The 17,239-nt window shown below is 47.3% G+C and overlaps 1 protein-coding gene across 2 annotated transcripts in view; it reads left to right on the plus strand.

Annotated features, from left to right (window-relative positions):
• Nucleotides 1-3,759: 3,759 nt before the first annotated feature.
• Nucleotides 3,760-17,239, plus strand: part of ABL1 (ABL proto-oncogene 1, non-receptor tyrosine kinase) — a 65,874-nt gene continuing 52,394 nt past the window's right edge. The window contains exons 1-2 of one of the 2 annotated variants that reach the window (XM_031601730.2): nucleotides 3,760-4,283; nucleotides 4,426-4,780. In XM_031601730.2, the coding sequence (XP_031457590.1) occupies nucleotides 4,645-4,780 (136 nt within the window). In that variant the 5' untranslated portion in view covers nucleotides 3,760-4,283; nucleotides 4,426-4,644. Of the gene's footprint in view, nucleotides 4,781-17,239 lie in introns of both variants that reach the window. The other variant, XM_031601729.2, reaches the window with a different exon arrangement.

Genomic DNA, 17,239 nt, shown 5'->3' on the forward strand with positions numbered 1-17,239 from the left:
CTCTTGCCTCCTCTTTAGTTCTTCAGCCTTTTCAAGCAGTTCACCTTCTTCTTCACCAAGTTTTCCATGTGGGGTAAGTAAGTAGATTACGTGGCATTGTTTGTAGTGGCTTTCTCTCAAGATTTCTTTGCAGGAAAGGTGCATCATGCAGCTTTGTTAGGGGGAAAAAGGGGAGCCCAGCAGATGCTGGCCAAGTGGCCACATCCTCAGGGCAGTGGCTAGATGGTTGCACTCCATCACTTGCCTTCCCTGCCTAAGAAGGGATGTGATGTTTTTGTTTCACATCCTTTCAGATCTCTGGTATTAGCTGCATTAGAGCTGTTTGTATGTGGTGTATGTATATTTTTTTTATTAGAGCTGCACACACTTCTGTGCTGTAGTTGTTAAAAACTGAAAAAGCAAAAAGTCTGCCCTAATTATCCCTGAGTCTGGTTACAGCATTTCAAATTATCATCTTGCCTCAGGCTAAAGGAAGAAAACTGCTCAATCTTTTCCTGGAAACTAGAAATAGAAATATCCTTCCTTGCTTCTCATCTGGTTTAGACTGCTCTGCCTGTGGTTAAGAGTAAGCACTAGGTGGCACCTTTGGATCATGTTTGTAGTAATCTCCAGCAGCTCTGCTTCATTTCCTTCCAAAAAACAAGGGCTGGGTGTCTGCCACCAATGCTGCTGCCTAACTACTAAAGCATTATGGAGCTCAGTGGCTAAGGACAAGCAAGGACGCAGGTAATCCATTCTGCTGCTGCAAAACTCAAACTTCACTCCATGCTGCCTCTATAAAACAGCACTTAAATTAAAATTAAAGATTCCCTAGGAAGTGTGAAAACAGTCACATCCTCAAGATGATCTGGAAAGGCTGAGGACTGAAGCCTGATGGTGACACTGTCAGGTCTGTGTATGAGGCTGGTATCAACCTTACCCACATTTGTGTGGGCAGGAACAGCACAAAGAGGCAAAAAGCTTTAGCAGACTGTAAGCTTCTCGTGCCAACCCTCTCTTCCCAGCGTGAACAACTTTGGTTGCTTATGCTCCATAAATGAATATTCAACTTGAGAAACAATGAGCTCAAGGTCTAGACTGCTTCAGCTGCTCAGTGCCTTGGGGATGTGAGTACGTGACTCATCCAGTTCCTGGCACTTTTGTTCTTTGACCTAAGAACTGGAGCACCAGCAGGAAAGGTTTGCTTATTCATCATTTCTGCTCTATGGGGGTGACGGTCCCGGTGCTTTTCTCCACGGCCACGAGGGGTCATTGCTGTTCTCTGCAAATGCAGCCGGAGCTGTGCAAAGCCCGGAGCTAAATTCCCCAACAAGGCTTCAGTGCGGGCATTGCTGATAGTTCCTGCAGCTCCATCTAGCGCAGCTTTGCAAACCAGCGGGTAACGAGAGATGGGAGGGAGAAACTTCCCGAGCGGTTTCAAAGGTATCTAAGAGAAGTACCTGCCCACCGGTCATTTACTGTTAATTTAATTGAAGCCCTGTGGGTTTTTCTCTCAGATAAACAGTGAGAGCTGCTAGTGCTCATCCACTTCACAAGCTGAGGCTCACAGTTTCCATAGAGGCTTTAAGTCTACAGTATAGCAAATGGCTTTTCCACATTGCTCACCAGAGATGAGTGAGGAGATCTGGCAAGTGGGATGGGGAAGCCAGGACCCCTCTGTCCATTGCAGGTTCATGTAAGAGTGTAAGCATTGGTGAATGCAGAAATTATAGCACAAAATCTGTAGAAATAAATGTCCTGTTTCTTGGTGCCAGTGTTTTATTCATGTGCTAATGTGGAGAACAGCAACCCCTGCTTTCACTCCCAGTTAATAACCACTGGGATTTCAGATTTGTGCTAATGGATTGTTAATCCAGTTACTGCTGCTATTATGTTACTTCTGTATCATCTGCGTGCAGTTTTGCTGTTCACATGAATGGTGTAAATGCAAAGCCTGAGGAGATACTGAAATTCCACTGAGACAAAAGGCAGCCTTCAAATGGTCGTCTCGGGTTCCTGAGGACCAGCAATTAATGTGCTGAAGTTTGGCATTTGTAAAGAAGTTTAATATATTGTTATGGAGGAAATGGAGAGAATGTCATAGCAGCTGTTAGGTGTAACAACCCACACACAATGGAAGGCAAACAGAGAACACACTGAAATACCTTATGGAGTTCACTCTGCTTCAGTGTCTATCTAGACTATAGTGTCTATCTACAACAGATAGAGACTCCAAAACGCTCCAGTCGTATCCAGAAAGGAATAACTTTTACAGTAAAGGATGGTGTTTTTGACTAACCTGTTAACAGTTCTCTCTCAAGTTGCTCAGCTTGTGTTGACAGCTCTGTTTCCTCAGTTTCCTTCAGCCTGTGGGATCATACAGGGTCTGTGCTGGAGCAGAGGAGGAGGTTGCATCATCACAGTGAGGAGCTGCTCTCTATTTACTGAGATAAACGTGGAGAAATTCTGTGGAGCTGAAGAGATGCGGCCTTGGATTTGTCCCAGCACAGTGTACTAGAACTTCTTTTATTGCATGTAAACAATCTCAGTTACCTGCAGTCTGAGTCACTGATGGGGAAATGCACTAAAGATGGTTAGGGATCCTTGCTGAGAACTGGCTGCTATGGCAGAGTGGAGGATCTGGTAGGCCAGAATCACAGAATGGCCAGGGTTGGAAGGGACCTCAAGGATCATGAAGCTCCAACCTCCTGCCACAGGCAGGGCCACCAACCTCCTCATTTAATACCACACCAGGCTGCCCAGGGCCCCATCCAACCTGGCCTTGAACACTTCCAGGGACGGGGCATCCACAGCCTCTCTGGGCAGCTGTTCCAGCACCTCACCACTCTCTCTGTAAAGAATTTCCCCTGATGTCCAACCTAAATCTCCCCTCCCTCAACTTAAAACCATTTCCCCTCATCCTGCAGTTATCTGCCCTTTCAAAGAGTTGACTCCCTTCCCCTCTGTAGGCTCCCTTTAGGTACTGAAAGGCTGCAATGATTCACCCCGCAGCCTTCTTTTCTCCAGGCTGAACAAGCCCAGCTCCCTCAGCCTGTCCTCATAGGGGAGGTGCTCCAGCCCCCTGATCATCTTTGTGGCCCTCCTCTGGACCCTCTCCAACAGTTCCCTGTCTTTTTTGTACTGGGGGCTCCACACCTGGACGCAGTGCTGCAGATGGGGCCTCACAAGAGCAGAGTAGAGGGGAACAATCACCTCTCTGTCCCTGCTGGCCACCCCTCTGCTGATGGAGCCCAGGATCCCATTTGCCTTCCGAGCCGCAAGGGCACACTGCTGGCTCATGTTAAGCTTTTCATCCATCAAGACCCCCAGGTCCTGCTCCACAGGGCTGCTCTCAAGGCCCGCTCCTTCCAGTCTGTAGGGATGCCTGGGATTCCTCCAGCCAAAGCGCAAAACTCTGCACTTTGCCGCATGAATCTCCACCCCCCCTGCCACAGGCAGGGCCACCAGCCTCCACATTTAATACTAGACCAGGCTGCCCAGGCCCCCATCCAACCTGGCCTTGTTGAACCAGAGCACAAAAGCCGACACCCCGTGTCAGCGTGCGCCGCGCAGGCAGCGCGCACCTACGGGCAGGGCGCGGCCGGCTGAGCAATGCGGGGTTCGGCTGCGTTTCGTTACGTGCGAACGACACCCCGTCCGATTCGGTGCCGCCCTCCAGCCCACGGCTGCGCGGATCCGCGGCGCGGGGCCGCGGCTCGGCGGGGCCGGGAGGAGGAGTGGCCGGAAGCGGTTTTCCTGCCCGCCCCGCCGGCCGGGGACGGCGCTGCGCCGCGGGTTCCGGGATCTCCCTCAGCGCCCCGCCGCCCCCCGCGGCCCTTTGTCCCCGTTCGTCCCGCCGCGCCGTGCCCAGCCGTGCCCAGCCCGCGGTGATGCCGCCCCGCCCGTCCCAGCCCCACCCCCGGCGGACGCGGTGCGGGCTCGCTCTCCGCGGCCGGCCTCGCGCCTCCCGCCCGGCGGCTCCCGGGCCCTGCTGAGGCGGCCGCCTCCCGCTCCGGCCCAGCGCTGTTCGACGCCGCCATGGCCGTGGTCCCCCGCGGCCCAGCCGCCTGCTCGGGCCCGGCCCGGCCGCGGGAGAGGTAGCGGCGAGCCGCGGGGCCTCGGGTCGGCACCGGGAGCCGGAGCCGCGATGCTGGTGCCGGGCGGCACCGGGAGGACGTGAAGCCGGACGTGCGTTGCTTTGGCCTTCGTTAACCCAATGCTATGCAAAAGAAAAGGAGAAAGAGGAAAAAAAAAAAGAAAAAAAAGGAAAGCTTGTGGCTGGGAATGAGCGTGTCCCGCCCGGGGTGAGCCTGAGGTGGCTTCGTGGCCGTGAGGCAGACGTGGTGGAGGACGCGCCGCCTTGCAGGAGGTGAAACCTCAGCGTCGCTCATTAACGCCTGGTTGGAACTTTTAATCCGTTTTATTTTGTTTTGTTTTTTCATAAAGCCGCCTCGGGAGCCGTGCTGCTGTCTGCAGGATCCGTGCTCGTCTGCTGCTCCTCCCCGGCGACTTCACGGGAGCACCGAACTGTAGGGCTGGAAGGAGACCTGGAGATCATCCCACCCAAACGTGCTCCTCCGCAGCTCCTTCCCAGCCTGCGAGATCGGGGATCGCAGACTTCTGCAGAAGCTTCTTGTCCTGGGAGAGGCTGCCCAGAATTGCTTTATGGGGCAGCAGCCTGGAAAAGTTCTTGGGGACCAAAGGAGGCCGAGTCTGCCTGCCCTGCACTTCATCAAAGGAGCAGGGAAGAAGGAGTCATCGAGGCATGGGGGCCCGCACTGCAATGTCTTTGTGGAACACGGTGAGAGATTTCAGTTGGTTTCGCTTTTGGTTCGATTTTGATTTGCTGAGTTGGATGTGATGTGGATTTCACAAAGCGCAGAGCGTAGATGCAAACATACTGGGCTTCTTGGGGTTGTTTTCTCTCCCTTGCTTCTTAAGGTAAAACTCCCGTTTTTGTTAATACCTCACTTATGGCAGATTGCTCGAAACCTGGGAAGAGGTTATGGCACAGCTAAATATGAAATACAAGGAAATAACTCTTTAACATCATATAAACTTCTCATTTCTGCCCTGGATGCGTTCTGGGTTAAGGCCTGGAGAAGTGTTTCATCCTCTTTGAGTTGTTTGTTTCATAGGTGTAGACCAAAGCCAGCTGAGGGTGATGCTGTTGTGAGTGATGAGTGTTCTTAATTATCCCTACAAAAGGGGCTTGGAAACAAATCTGGACTGCTTTTGGGAAGTTTGCGGATGCTGCTGTTGTGACAACTGGTTGGAATGAAATAGTTTCTTGTTAATTTGCTTCGTGTGCTTACAGCACTGTTGGTTTGTGGTTTCTCATAGCCAGTTAAACGTGTAACTTGTGCAGGAATGGAGTTCAGTGTGGGAGGCCACAAGTGGCCAGGTTAGGGGTACAGCAACCCTCTCACCCATATTAAGATGGGGCAGAGAACCTCAGGAAATACAGCAATTCAAAAGTGCAGTGGAACTTCAAATGAATTCAAATGCCTTTTTTTTTTTTTAATGAGATTTCAAACTGGAGGCATCTCTTTCAAAAGACACCGGCAGAAATACATTGTATCAATGATCCTTTTTGGAGTAATTCTTGGTACTGTGTGACCGTTCTGGTGTTCCTTGAGAGGACACGCACCGGGCTGCTACTTCAGGCTGGAGAAATGGGATCTTTATAAGGTTTCTTCAATAGTTTTGACCTCACAAGAAATTTGTGAACAAGACAAAACTGGAGCTGTAATCTTCATGTAATTAAAACTGGAAGTATTTGCTGTGTGTGAGAACGTACACCGGAGAAGCTTTGATTCAGTTTCGTTTTAGCTGGGCTTTCCTTTTGAACTCATTCTCTGTTTCTGGAGGGAACCAAGCAGTCTTGTGCAGTGTTCAGCAAAGACGTTGTCAGAGATGCTGTGTATGGACTGCTGTTTTGAAATATTGTCTTGAGTTACATCTGTGTTACTTCTGACTTTTGCACAATGTTTGTGAGCTGAGGTTATTTGGAAATTCAAATTAATTACTGTGAGGTTAAGGTATACAAGGGCTTATTTAACCCTTTGGTGATAAGTTGCTGCTGGGTCTTTCCAAACCAGGCTCTCAGCACTGTAATAAACCCCTCCTCTGGCCCCAGTTTGGTCACTGCTTGTACTGCTTTGGACAGAGTTTCAAGGTCAGGGGAGATACAGTGAGCACAAAGTGCAAGTGGTATGATATTCTAACAGTCTTTGGTGTTTTGATGTAGCAGAAGAGTTGAAATGCTCCTTTTTGATCATCTGACAGGACTAGGCAGATGGTAACTTTTTGCTAGTATGACCTGAGGTCAGTAAATCCCAGCACATTTGTGAAGAAAGATAACATCTACAGTGTCCATGTACCATATGTCCACGAGAGACCTCGCTGCCTTGATTTAGAAAAAAATAAACTTGAAAGGGGACATCGAGGTCAGTACATCTGTTAGGAGAACTGCAGAAGATCAGTCTCACTTATCCACACGAGGAAGAGTTTCTTCCTTTGAGTATGTGAAATGGTTCTTCATCATACAGGCAGGAGAAGGCTGCACCACGGGTTCTGTGTTGTCTGTCTCTGCCTGGGCCTCCTTCTAGCCTGGGAAATGGTACTTAAAATACCTAGCAAAAACAAAGAGGAAAGAAAATTCATTTTAGAAGGTTATTCTTCCCTGATTGTTGTTGTTGTTGTTTAATAGCTAATTTTTCATTTTTTGGAATGCACATACAGTCTGACACACTGACCTTCCAAGTATTTATAGTTAATGGACAGAACAGCATTTCATAGTGTAGCTTTCCTGTTATGGAAATGTCTTTTGGTAGAGCAGCTCAGAACCTTGGTTTGGTGGTTTCAATGTGAATCTTCCCTGCTATGTCCTTCTAAGGCTGTTTGGTGCAATTATTTCAGCTCTTGGATTATTTGCAAGCTTGAAGTTATGAGAAAGTATAAAGACAGTTTTGCTGTTAACCTGTGCTTTCCTTGGCTGAGCACTGAACTTGTAGTCACTGCTTTTGGACAATGTTTAGCTGAGAGCAGAAGCTTGGCCAATATCTGATTAGTGGAAAGACTTTCTAAATGTGGATCAAATTTTGCCCAGTAGCATCTTGTGGCTTTCTGGGACATCAGATTCAACAAAACTCTGTGACAGCAGCTGAGAATGAGAGCCATCAGTCCGTGGGCAGTGGGGTTTGAGTGAGAGGTTTGGATTTAACAATGAGAGCTTATGGTGGTTTGAAGCACGGGTCATTCAGGTGGTGCTAAAGCTGTGATGTACATCTTTGTCTTTGCTGACCTTTGTGTCAGTTCTGCGGTGGCAGTCAGAACTTGCTGATTTGGGGATGAGAGAGGAAGCCTTCAGAAGAGAATTTGGGTACAAGGCTGTCTTACATGCTGCTTCCTATTACATGTAATGGATCGTTGATAGGTCCAAATCTGATCACATAACCTTCTCCTTGTTCTGCAATGCAATAAGAACATGGCTATGATTTTTAACACAGAACATGTCAGAGTTTGTACAAACTTCATATCCAGATGCACAAAGAGCAGGAACTTCCTTTTGAATCTGTATGGTGCCTTTGTGCTGCCAGGCACTGCTGGCTGTTCAGCTCTGAGCTGTATTTTCTCTTCTAGAAGACAAAGATTGAGAAAGTGATAAGGAGGCCTAAACAAAGTGTTTGTCTTGCTGAAAGGAGCAAAGGAACTGGTACGTTGTCTCTGTACCTGTAGTGCTGAGTGCTGCTGTGAACTCCTCATGCCAAACCTGGAGTTCTCTTCTTGTAAGCACTGCGACCACAAAGTTAATTATACAAAATAGATTGATAGCATAAGCTTGCCAGAGTTGTCAGTTGGAGATCAGCCCTATGATATTCAGGGGAAATATAATTTATATCTATCTTTGCCCACGTTGTTGATTTAAGAAGTCTCTTTGAAGAGACTTTAGATTTAAGTTAATTTCTTTTACGTTGTTAAATTTTACGTTTCAACTGTTTTGATGATTAGAACAAATGAAGAGCTTTGGTTCCTTCCTGGGGACTCAGTGACCCGCGTATATGAGCTGTTATAATCATATTGATATTTATTATTTTTATGAAATGTCGATATTTTTCACACCATGTGGCAAAATACATAATTCCAAGAGGAGCTGGTTGTTGTTTGGTTGTGAACAAAACATTACTGGAGCTTGAAGACTTTGGAACATAGTTTTGCCAGCCAGCTGCTCCAGGAGGACCTGCTGTGATCAAGCAGTAATCTGACTTTGTTTTTATTACCCTTTATCTTACGAGTGAGCACAATACATTTACTTTGTACACAGTATATATTTATTAGATGGCCAATTGCCTGTATATGGAAGTCATTTAAATGGGATTCTTTCCGTGCTAATCTCCATTCTTTAGCATGCAGGTAGTTCCAGGCCTTGCCTCATGCCCTTGCACTGTTCCTGTGGGTGAATGACCTCTGCTGCAAACCCTGGGACAGGAAGAGAACTGCTCTACTGTTTCTGCTTTGGACTTTTCCCCTGAAGCTGCATCACTAACATCAGCCTAATGGAAGCCCCTTTGGAAACCTTTCCTAAAGTATCTGAGTCGGTGTTCCAAACTGACCAAACTTTTTTCATTGTTAGCTTAGAGGTTTGGCAGCTCCCAAACTTTAATTTCCATCTCTATTAGGAGGGAATTATCCCCGGCTTTTGAGATCATTGCTGTGTATCCATACTTTGATGTGATTCAGTATTAATCTGGTTAATGCTGACATCTGCTCCAAGTGGAATGCAGATTTGTGTACTGCTTCTGCCTGCATCCATTCCCATCATACAAAGCTCTCAATGTAATTCCTGTTCAATTACCAAACACCAGCAAGTTTCACTAAGAACCCCTGTGCAGAACTTGATCTGGGCTTGGGATGTGTTAGGAGAGAGGCCTAAGACTTGCTAAACTGCTTTCCACGCACCGAGGTGGAAGATGAGGCCAGGGAAAGGCTAATCCTTCACATGAGCAGAGCAGCCCTGCTCTGTGTGCTGATCTCTGAGACCTTGCTGTGTGGAAGAAGCTCGTCTCCTTTGTGATGAATAAGCACTGTTGCTCGTATGCCAGAGCTCCATTTAGAGATTGTGCTGGTTCTGCGTTTTGTTGTTAGCAAATGTTAGCAGAAAGGCGGTGTGAGGAGATGAGGACAGGAAGGCAGGAGGAAGCTGCAGGGTATTAGAACAGAGATGGGGGCTGTGAGCGATCATCTCATTCCGTGCACTTTTGCCAACAAAATTGTGGTGTTTTAAATGGAAGAATTTCAGATTTAAACTTGAAAGTGAGGGGTTGGCAGAGTCCCCAGGGGGAGCTGTATTCCTGATGCTGTGTGGGACCTGCACTGCACCATGGGCAGACTGTGTGGCAGCCCTGGGAAGCCTCCCATCCAGCAGCTATGTGTGGAGATGCAGTGGGTCACGTCTTGGAGCCAGGTCATCATCCTTCCATGGGCAATGGGGCTGCCTGCTTTACGTTGAGTTCTCTCTGCACCATCAGCTTGTGGTGGTGACCCAATGATCTGGTCTCAGTTCCTGATGTGACCACAGTGGGTTCCTGTGCAGTGACCTCAAGTCTTTCCACTTGGATTTTTGGGATAGCTGAGGTGCCATTGGGTGTGCTGGCCGCTAGGTGTCTGTTCTGAATCTTTTTCATAACGTGCTCCAGTTAGAGCATCCCCTGCAGTAAGGAGTGTCTGGGAAGTGAGCACTGGGGGCAGAAGGGACAGCTGTGAGTTTGGGAAATGGTGCCTGTCAGATCTCTTTTGTCGGGGAGCTGTAATCTCCCTGAGCTCACTTTCTGATGGACCAGGGCCAGCAGCTGATGTTTGCTTTTGCACTTACTATGAAAATCCTGCTTCCTCATAATCTCGAGCTCCATTCCAGCTCATTCTTCATCTTCTAAAACAACAGAGAATAGTTTTCAGTGCTGTCTTCCCTTTTGCTTATTGTTGCTTTCTGCACAGATCTGATTTCCCCCCTATAGCTACGCTGCACAGACTCCTTCTAATTGCACGTGTATTTTAATTCTGTTACATGAAAGGCTGTGGTCCTCTCAGTATAGGAATTAATGCCATAAATCCTTTTGCTGCATTGTATCCAGCATTTCTGAACAGGAGAGCTTCCCTTGGCAGTGGCTGTGGGGAATGGCAGAGAGCAGTGTTGTAGCTGCAGCTATTTACAGTTGTGTCCCAGTGCCAGAACTGCTATCACAAAACTAATTGTGGAGTTAAACTTTCATGAAGTCACAACAGTGCTAACCAAAGAGGAGCTGTAATCTAGCAATGCTCTGTTTTACTCAAATCACTTTTGGATGGGAGAATTTTATTATAATTCAGAAGATTTAGTGCGTCAAGCAGAATAGTTTCAGCTATAAATATCTGGACTCAAATAGTTTATTATTTTTATTAGCTCTAAGCTGTCTTCATATCCTCTGTGAATCTGACAACAGATAATGTTGGTTTAAAAGGTGCATCCTCATTTAGGCAGAATTATTGCAGTAGCTCTTAGAGCTGCTGTTGTCCGGTTGCACCTCCTGTTTGCAAATAGCTTTGGAAAGCTTGAATGAGAGGTATTGAATTAATGCTGAGTTGTTATTCCTTCTTAAATACGTTCAATTTGATGGATTAGAAATGCATTTAAAATTACTTGCCGTCTAACCTTTACTTCTTGTATTGATTCCACCAAATATGTTTGCTGTATATATTTTCTCCAAACTTACTGAATGACAAATAAATGTCCTTTACTGGAAGCCAACCAGAGGGAAAGCAAAGCCGTGTCTGTCATTCAGTGCCAAAGCTGCACTTCCATTGGGTTCTGTGGTCTGTCACGTCTGAGCAGTGACCCCATGCAGAGGCTTGGGTGTCAAGGGGCTGCCACCTTTCAGGTATCAGTGATTATTGCAAGGTTGTCACGTAAGACTGCGTGTTTCTCAACCCTTTGTGTCTGATGTCATTGGGAGCAAAAAACTGTTGGGGAAACTTCAGTCTACTTAATGTCACTGAAAGGATTACTGATGCCTTTCCCATCGTTGGCAGTGCTGGCTAGAGATGGGGTGTGTGCTGAGGAGCAGTGTGAGGACAAGGACAGCGCAGGTTGCTTGCTGAGCATAGCATTGTGGACTTCTTGCAGGAGCTTGTTTTGACCTGCTGCTGTGATGGGTTCTGCTGCTGTCCTTAGATTAGCAAAACGTGCAGTGCTAATAAGAGCCAAGCAGAACGTGCAGTGCTGTGGCATTGCAGCTGCGTGTAAGAATGTGGGATTTCAGTAATGTTAGATGGAAAGAGTGGTCAGTGCTGCAGTGGTGATAAGGTCAGGGTTGACAGAACTGAGATTCTGGAGGTGTTCCAGACCCGTGGAGATGTGGCACTGAGGGATGTGGTCAGTGGGTGTGGGCTGGGGACCTCTGAGGTCTTTTCCAGCCTAAAGATTCTATGAACTGTAAAATACTAACATGAGAGATTTACATTCTACTTATTAAAATAAGCAACATGAATCCAGTGAGGTACACAGGGTGCTTTTGGTCCAATTCCATAAGTCGTGTTACCCTTCCTCTGTTCAAAGTCAGTGCTACAGGGACATGAATAACACCCAGGTCAAGGTGAAAGACAGAGACACCAGCAGAGCAAATTCTTCCAGCTCAGACATCGCTGCCACCCACGATTTTTCCAAATTAGGAAGCAGTGGGCTTCAGCATGCAGTGGTTTGCAGCCCCTGGTATGATGCACTGTCCTGGGCTGAGTCATGCAGGGCCGAGGCTGCTGTCACCCCCTGCTGCTGAGTCAGCTGATAAGGGAGGTGTGGTTGGAGGGATGGAGTGCTTGATTTCATAGTAATATCTTGGTCGTTTTACTGTTAGCTTAAGTAGCATCATGGATGTCTCTGTTTTTAAGTTCTAGATTTGGAAGGGCAGCAGCTCAGCTGCGGCTGAGGCTCCATCTGCTGAAGCCGTGCTTCTGGAAGCTGATGTGCTGCTTGCGAAATGCTCCCCTAAGGCAAATCGGGCCCTTTGGGGAAGGAGGCTGAGGGCTGGAGCGAATCAGACAGGCATTTTATGTTTCCATTATTAATACAGTATGTTTTATGGTTCTCAAATTGGAATTGCTAGCAGCTGAATTTTAAAAATGCACTACCACTAAAAAATTTAGGAGTAAAAGTGACCCAGCACAAGTAACAGTGCTCTCTGCTGCCTTGAGACGCTGGGCACAGCCTCACACAATCACACTTAAGATGAGCTCCTCCTCCCTGCCCTGCTGTGTGCTGTGTCCAGTTCCCAGCTGTGTTGTTGGGTCCCTGCAGTGTCCTTTGGACAGGACTGACCTCAGCAAGGTGTGTTATGAAGTGCTGTTGAGTGATTTCTGGCTTGTAAGGAGATTCTGATTTATTTAAAGTGAATACAGATACGCAGCAACGCTGCAGTAATTATTAATGGTGGATACAAAGCTGAACAAGTGGATTTCTTTAAAGTACTGAAAGATTACAAAGAGTCGGTTAGATGCTATCCCCTTCTTTTTCTCAAACACTTTACTGATGAGGCAGAAAAAATACAATGAAATCTTTCAGCGTGTTACTTCAAGCAAAGTGCTGCTGGGAATAAGAAGGCCTCAGGGAGGCTGTGTGCAAGCAGTGGGTGCACCTGGGCCTGGACGCTTCCTTTGCACAGCAAAGCCCTGCCTGCACCAGTCCCTGCACACCGCAGGTCCTGTTCTGATTGTGCAGAGGTGAGCCAGCAGCCCAACATCCAGGCCTGCTGCTTTCGTGTGAAGGTGACTTCTAGCCTGGAGTCAGACCTGAAGTGCTTGTGAGCAGGCTCCATTAAGCCAGGAGCTTGCTGGGGTTGCAAGGCAATAAAAGCAGATAAGGCAGGAGAGGAGGTGAGTGTTTCCTTGTGCTGCTTCCTGCTGTGTGGGTGGTTTGCACCAGCCTGCACCGCAGCCCCTGGGATGCTGAAACACCGCCTGTGTGCCACGGGCAGACTGCAGCAAGAGCCTTCACTCCCACTTTCCCGTCTGCCACCTGCACTTCTCCTCCCAGCACTGGCTCTTGCACACAGGAGGACTGAAAACTGGTGCTACCAAAAGCAAACTAAATAATTCCCCCCCAGAATAAAGCCCATCGTGTGCAACCTTTTCTTTATGCCTGGCACCAACTCGTGCTATGACTGAAAGGATGACTGAGATTTTTTTCCCTTCCTGTCAGTTTAGGGGTTGTCCTTGGATGAACAAAACACCCACTTTCCTGCTGGGTCATTGGGATTTGTGTATGTATGACCAGTGATGCATCATTGCTGAGGCAAATTGTTGTTCCTTGCACCAGGGAGCAGCAGTGCACAGCACCTGCTTCTTTGCAACATGAAACAGAGCAGTGCTCTTGATTGTCATAAATAAATGGAGACATTTGTGGTCAGGCTGGACTGTGTTCTGAGCAGCTGAAGGAGCTGCCGGTGTCCAACTCCTTGCACGAGTTGGACCAGATGGCCTTTAAAGGTCTTTTCCAACTCAAACGATTCTGTGATTCAATGAAGTTGCATCTTCTTGCTCTTTTAGCCCATGTGAAGAAAGAAAACAGAGTGGTGATGCATTGGCACAGCTGCCCAGGGGGTGGTGGGGTCACCATCCCAGCGGTGTTCCAGAGATGTGGCACTGAGGGACGTGTCAGTGGGTGCAGTGGGATGGGTTGGGCTTGGGGATCTTGGGGACCTTTTCCAACCTTCATGATTTTGTGATCATCTGCCAATACACAGAATGATATGAGCATTCATTTTGCTTTTTCGTTAAGGGGTGGGAAATAAAGCACAAGCTCTCCTCTGACATCACCTTCTGGTAGATGCCTATCCACTATTCTTCTGTCCTTCGTAAATTGGTGCAGTGTACACCATGACATTTTGCACACATCTTGTAGCTCCTTGCCTTCTGTCTTCCAGTGTGTTAAAGCTGACTTTTTTTTTTTGTGTCCCTACCAAGTTGTTGCTATTTCTCTCAGAGAAGCAGCTCCCATCTTCACATTGGATGCTCTCTGCAGCTTGGCTGGTTGCTTTGTGTTCTATCAGACTATGGAAATCCTGCTGTTGAACTGAAGGAACTGAAATCGATGTTTAGAAAAGCAAATTGTCTTTTGGAGCTGCCTGTTAGAAAAGCTGTTGGTCTGTGCTTGCAGGCGAGCTGCCAAAGATTTAAAAAAAGAAAAATTGGATTTTATCCTCTTTTTTCTGTTTTTAAGATGGTCAAAGCTGGCATGAAGAATGGTAGTTTTCTGAGAGGGGTTTTGTCTGCCCTAAGTAGCAAAAAAGAGCAAGCCTAATCCTGTTTTTCTTCTCAGGTCACCTTTTAAGCTCTGGGCTACATGAGCTTGCTCTTGAAAATAGTATTTCTTTCTTTCTGCCTCTTAAAGTACAAGGAAGGAGATGTCTTGCCCACTCGATTTGCTGCTTTGACAACTTCTTACGGTGGTTGCACGCGGCTGTCCCTCCTCCTGTGCTTTGGGAAGGTGACAACTGGGGACAGCTGTGCCCAGCAGGACGCTCAGCCCATGGGCACAGGGATGTTCCCACTGGGTCCTGAGCTGTGCCAGCACCAGGCAGCGCTGCTGCTGCCTCTCATTGCTGCTGCAGTTCAGCACACAGGTTTGAGTAATTCCTGAACGCTGACCCCAGCAGCCATTTTTTTCCCACGCTGCCTGTATCCTGCACACAGCACCGTCACGAGCTGCTCCGTGAATCACCTCCACGTACGATTTTGTTATGAACAGATACCTTTCTGGTGTGGTGAGCTGACCCATCGCTCGCTGCCGGCGCTCAGAGGAAGCGGCTGCAGGATGGCGATGAGCTGAGAGCTGCACGGAGGCCATCTTTGCTTCTGCCATCCGTCAGGCTTTGAGATTTTGGTATTTTTTTTCCCCCTCGTGTCTGGGGACATTTTATCATCTTCCTCTTTCCCGTTCCGAGCAATTACCATTTATTTTATCTTCAAGCAGCAGCCTGTGGCAATAAATTTTAGGAAATTCCTTCCCGCCCTTTATTAAGCCCAGCATAATGGCTTCCGCTACTCGCTCATACGTTCATTAAGAAGAATTAAATGAGTGCTGGCGGCCATTAGCAGAGCATTTAATAACCTCTCCAAGGGAAGGTGCAGCAGATCGGAATAAATGAACGGGAGTGAAAACAAATGAAATAACTGTACAGAAAGCGCTCAACTAATTTGTTCTTAAGGAAGAAAAAAAAAGTCTTATTTACACGAACGGAGCATTTTTACAAGTGCCACTTGGAGATGGTCCCCAGCGCTGAGCTCTGCAGGCAGTGCCTTGGCTGTGGGGTTTCTGGGAGGCTTTTTTAGGGTGAGAAAGAGCATTTTGGCATGTCCTGCCCTCTTCCTGAGCTGCTGGTGGCTCCTGGTGGCAGGCCGTGCCCTTCCTCGTGTCCTGATGGAGAGCAACCAGGGCTTAAGGTGATACCAGCTGCTGTCTCACCATTCCTCTTGTGAAGGTGAGCTGGGGCAGCTGGGCAGGTGAGCTTCAAAGAACACACAGTGTGCACAGGTGGGATTTCCCACATGAGGGTAAGTGCGGTCAGCCTTGCTCAGTAACCTTTAGGGCTCGAGGACCTGGTAGTGCTGCAGGGTCTGAGCGTGCTGCTTGATTCTCAACCTCAGATTGATGGGCGGTTGAAAAATAGATTATAGTAAACAGCAAGTTTACTATACAGTAACTTTACATAGCAGTGTTTATGGCAGGTGTTTAGTAAAGGAAATGCAGCCAGCCTGCATGTCATTCCACCATCCCCTGTTTCAGAGATAAAAATGTCTCTGTTAAGAAGTCACCCAAGTGCTGCAGGTGACAAGTTTTGGTTGAGATCTTGTGGTTGTTTTCATTTCATTTTTGCTGCACTCATTCCTGCTCACACTGGAGGAGCTCAATGAGTTGAGGACAATGACAGTAATTGCTGGTATTGAACCGAAGATGCGGTTTAAGAATTTTACCTGGATCACTACATTTGATTGATATTTTAATTTGTTTCTGGCAGGTGAGAGATAATAAGAATCAGCTTGCGTTGGAGAATTCCTAATTTTGTTCACTGCCTACATAGGCTTCCTATTTTAAATTATTCATTATATTTAAAGAATCAACAGTATATGAAAAGAACTAATCTGCACAAATGTGATGCGCTGCTAATACACCCTGAATGTCTTATTCTAGCCTCTGTGCCAGGTAAGAACTCAATTAATAGCTTTCAGGTGCGTTGCAAATAACAAAAGAGCGACGGTGCGGATGTTTGTTTTTAATGAACGAATGTGTATACAAACGTGGATGTTTGCATTGCTTTTTAAATGGCCTAAATCCCCTTGCACTGAGGGAGGAAGGACTGGGAGGGGGAGGATGTTGCTTGAGCTGATGGGTTTGGGATCTGTCAGATGTTGTGGGCAATGAAGTGTTATTAGAGCAGCAGCCTGCAGCATAGCAGAGTGGGGCTGAGCTGCTGGTGGTGAGCTAAGGTATTATTTGGGGTCTCTCCCCTGCTAGTAAGTAGCAGTGTTGGCAGTTCGTGCTGTTTTCTTGCCCGCCTGCAGTATTTTGTGGGTGGGCCCGAGCTTCCGAATGCAGGCAATAAAAGCTGCATTTTTAATAAAAGGGATATTAAAACCAAATAAAGAACAGCCTTGCTTCGGTATTTCCTTTTTTATTTTCCCCATAATTTTCACTGTGGCTTGAGCTGGAAGTACTAGAGTTGGTTTTGCTCCACTTCACTTATGCTGGAAGCTTTTGTCCCACGTTTGAGAAACTTGGTTAAAGGGACAACGTAAATTGCAAATGCTTGCCCTCATGCTAATAAAAGCTAAAAATTGTAATAATATCTTTATTGGTTTGAAACAATTCCCTGGCCCTTTCCTCCTCCCCAGTAATGTAAGCCATTCAGCACGCTGACATTTGATCTGGAGCCGAGGCAGCGTGGAGGCGAGCAGCAGCTTGCTAATGGATTTCTGATTGTTCTCCTGGTCCATTCCCATCTTGATGAATGGTGCAGTCGGCTCTTGCAGTCTGGGGAACTGATAAAAAACACTTTGCCCTCATGTTATTACGTTTCTCCAGGAGAGTAGAAAAGCAGATTTCCTTCGCTGTCCCGATGGCTTGCTATCCTGCTCAATTAGAGAGAGGTATAAAGAAGCAGCCTTCCTATTTAAGGCTGAAATTGGTTTTACGGCTTATATTAGGTCTGTCTTAGGTGGCTGGTGTGGAATC

This window comes from Phasianus colchicus, chromosome 19 (genome assembly GCF_987193195.1).
Source record: "Phasianus colchicus chromosome 19, bPhaCol1.hap1.1, whole genome shotgun sequence".
NCBI classification, from domain to species: domain Eukaryota; kingdom Metazoa; phylum Chordata; class Aves; order Galliformes; family Phasianidae; genus Phasianus; species Phasianus colchicus.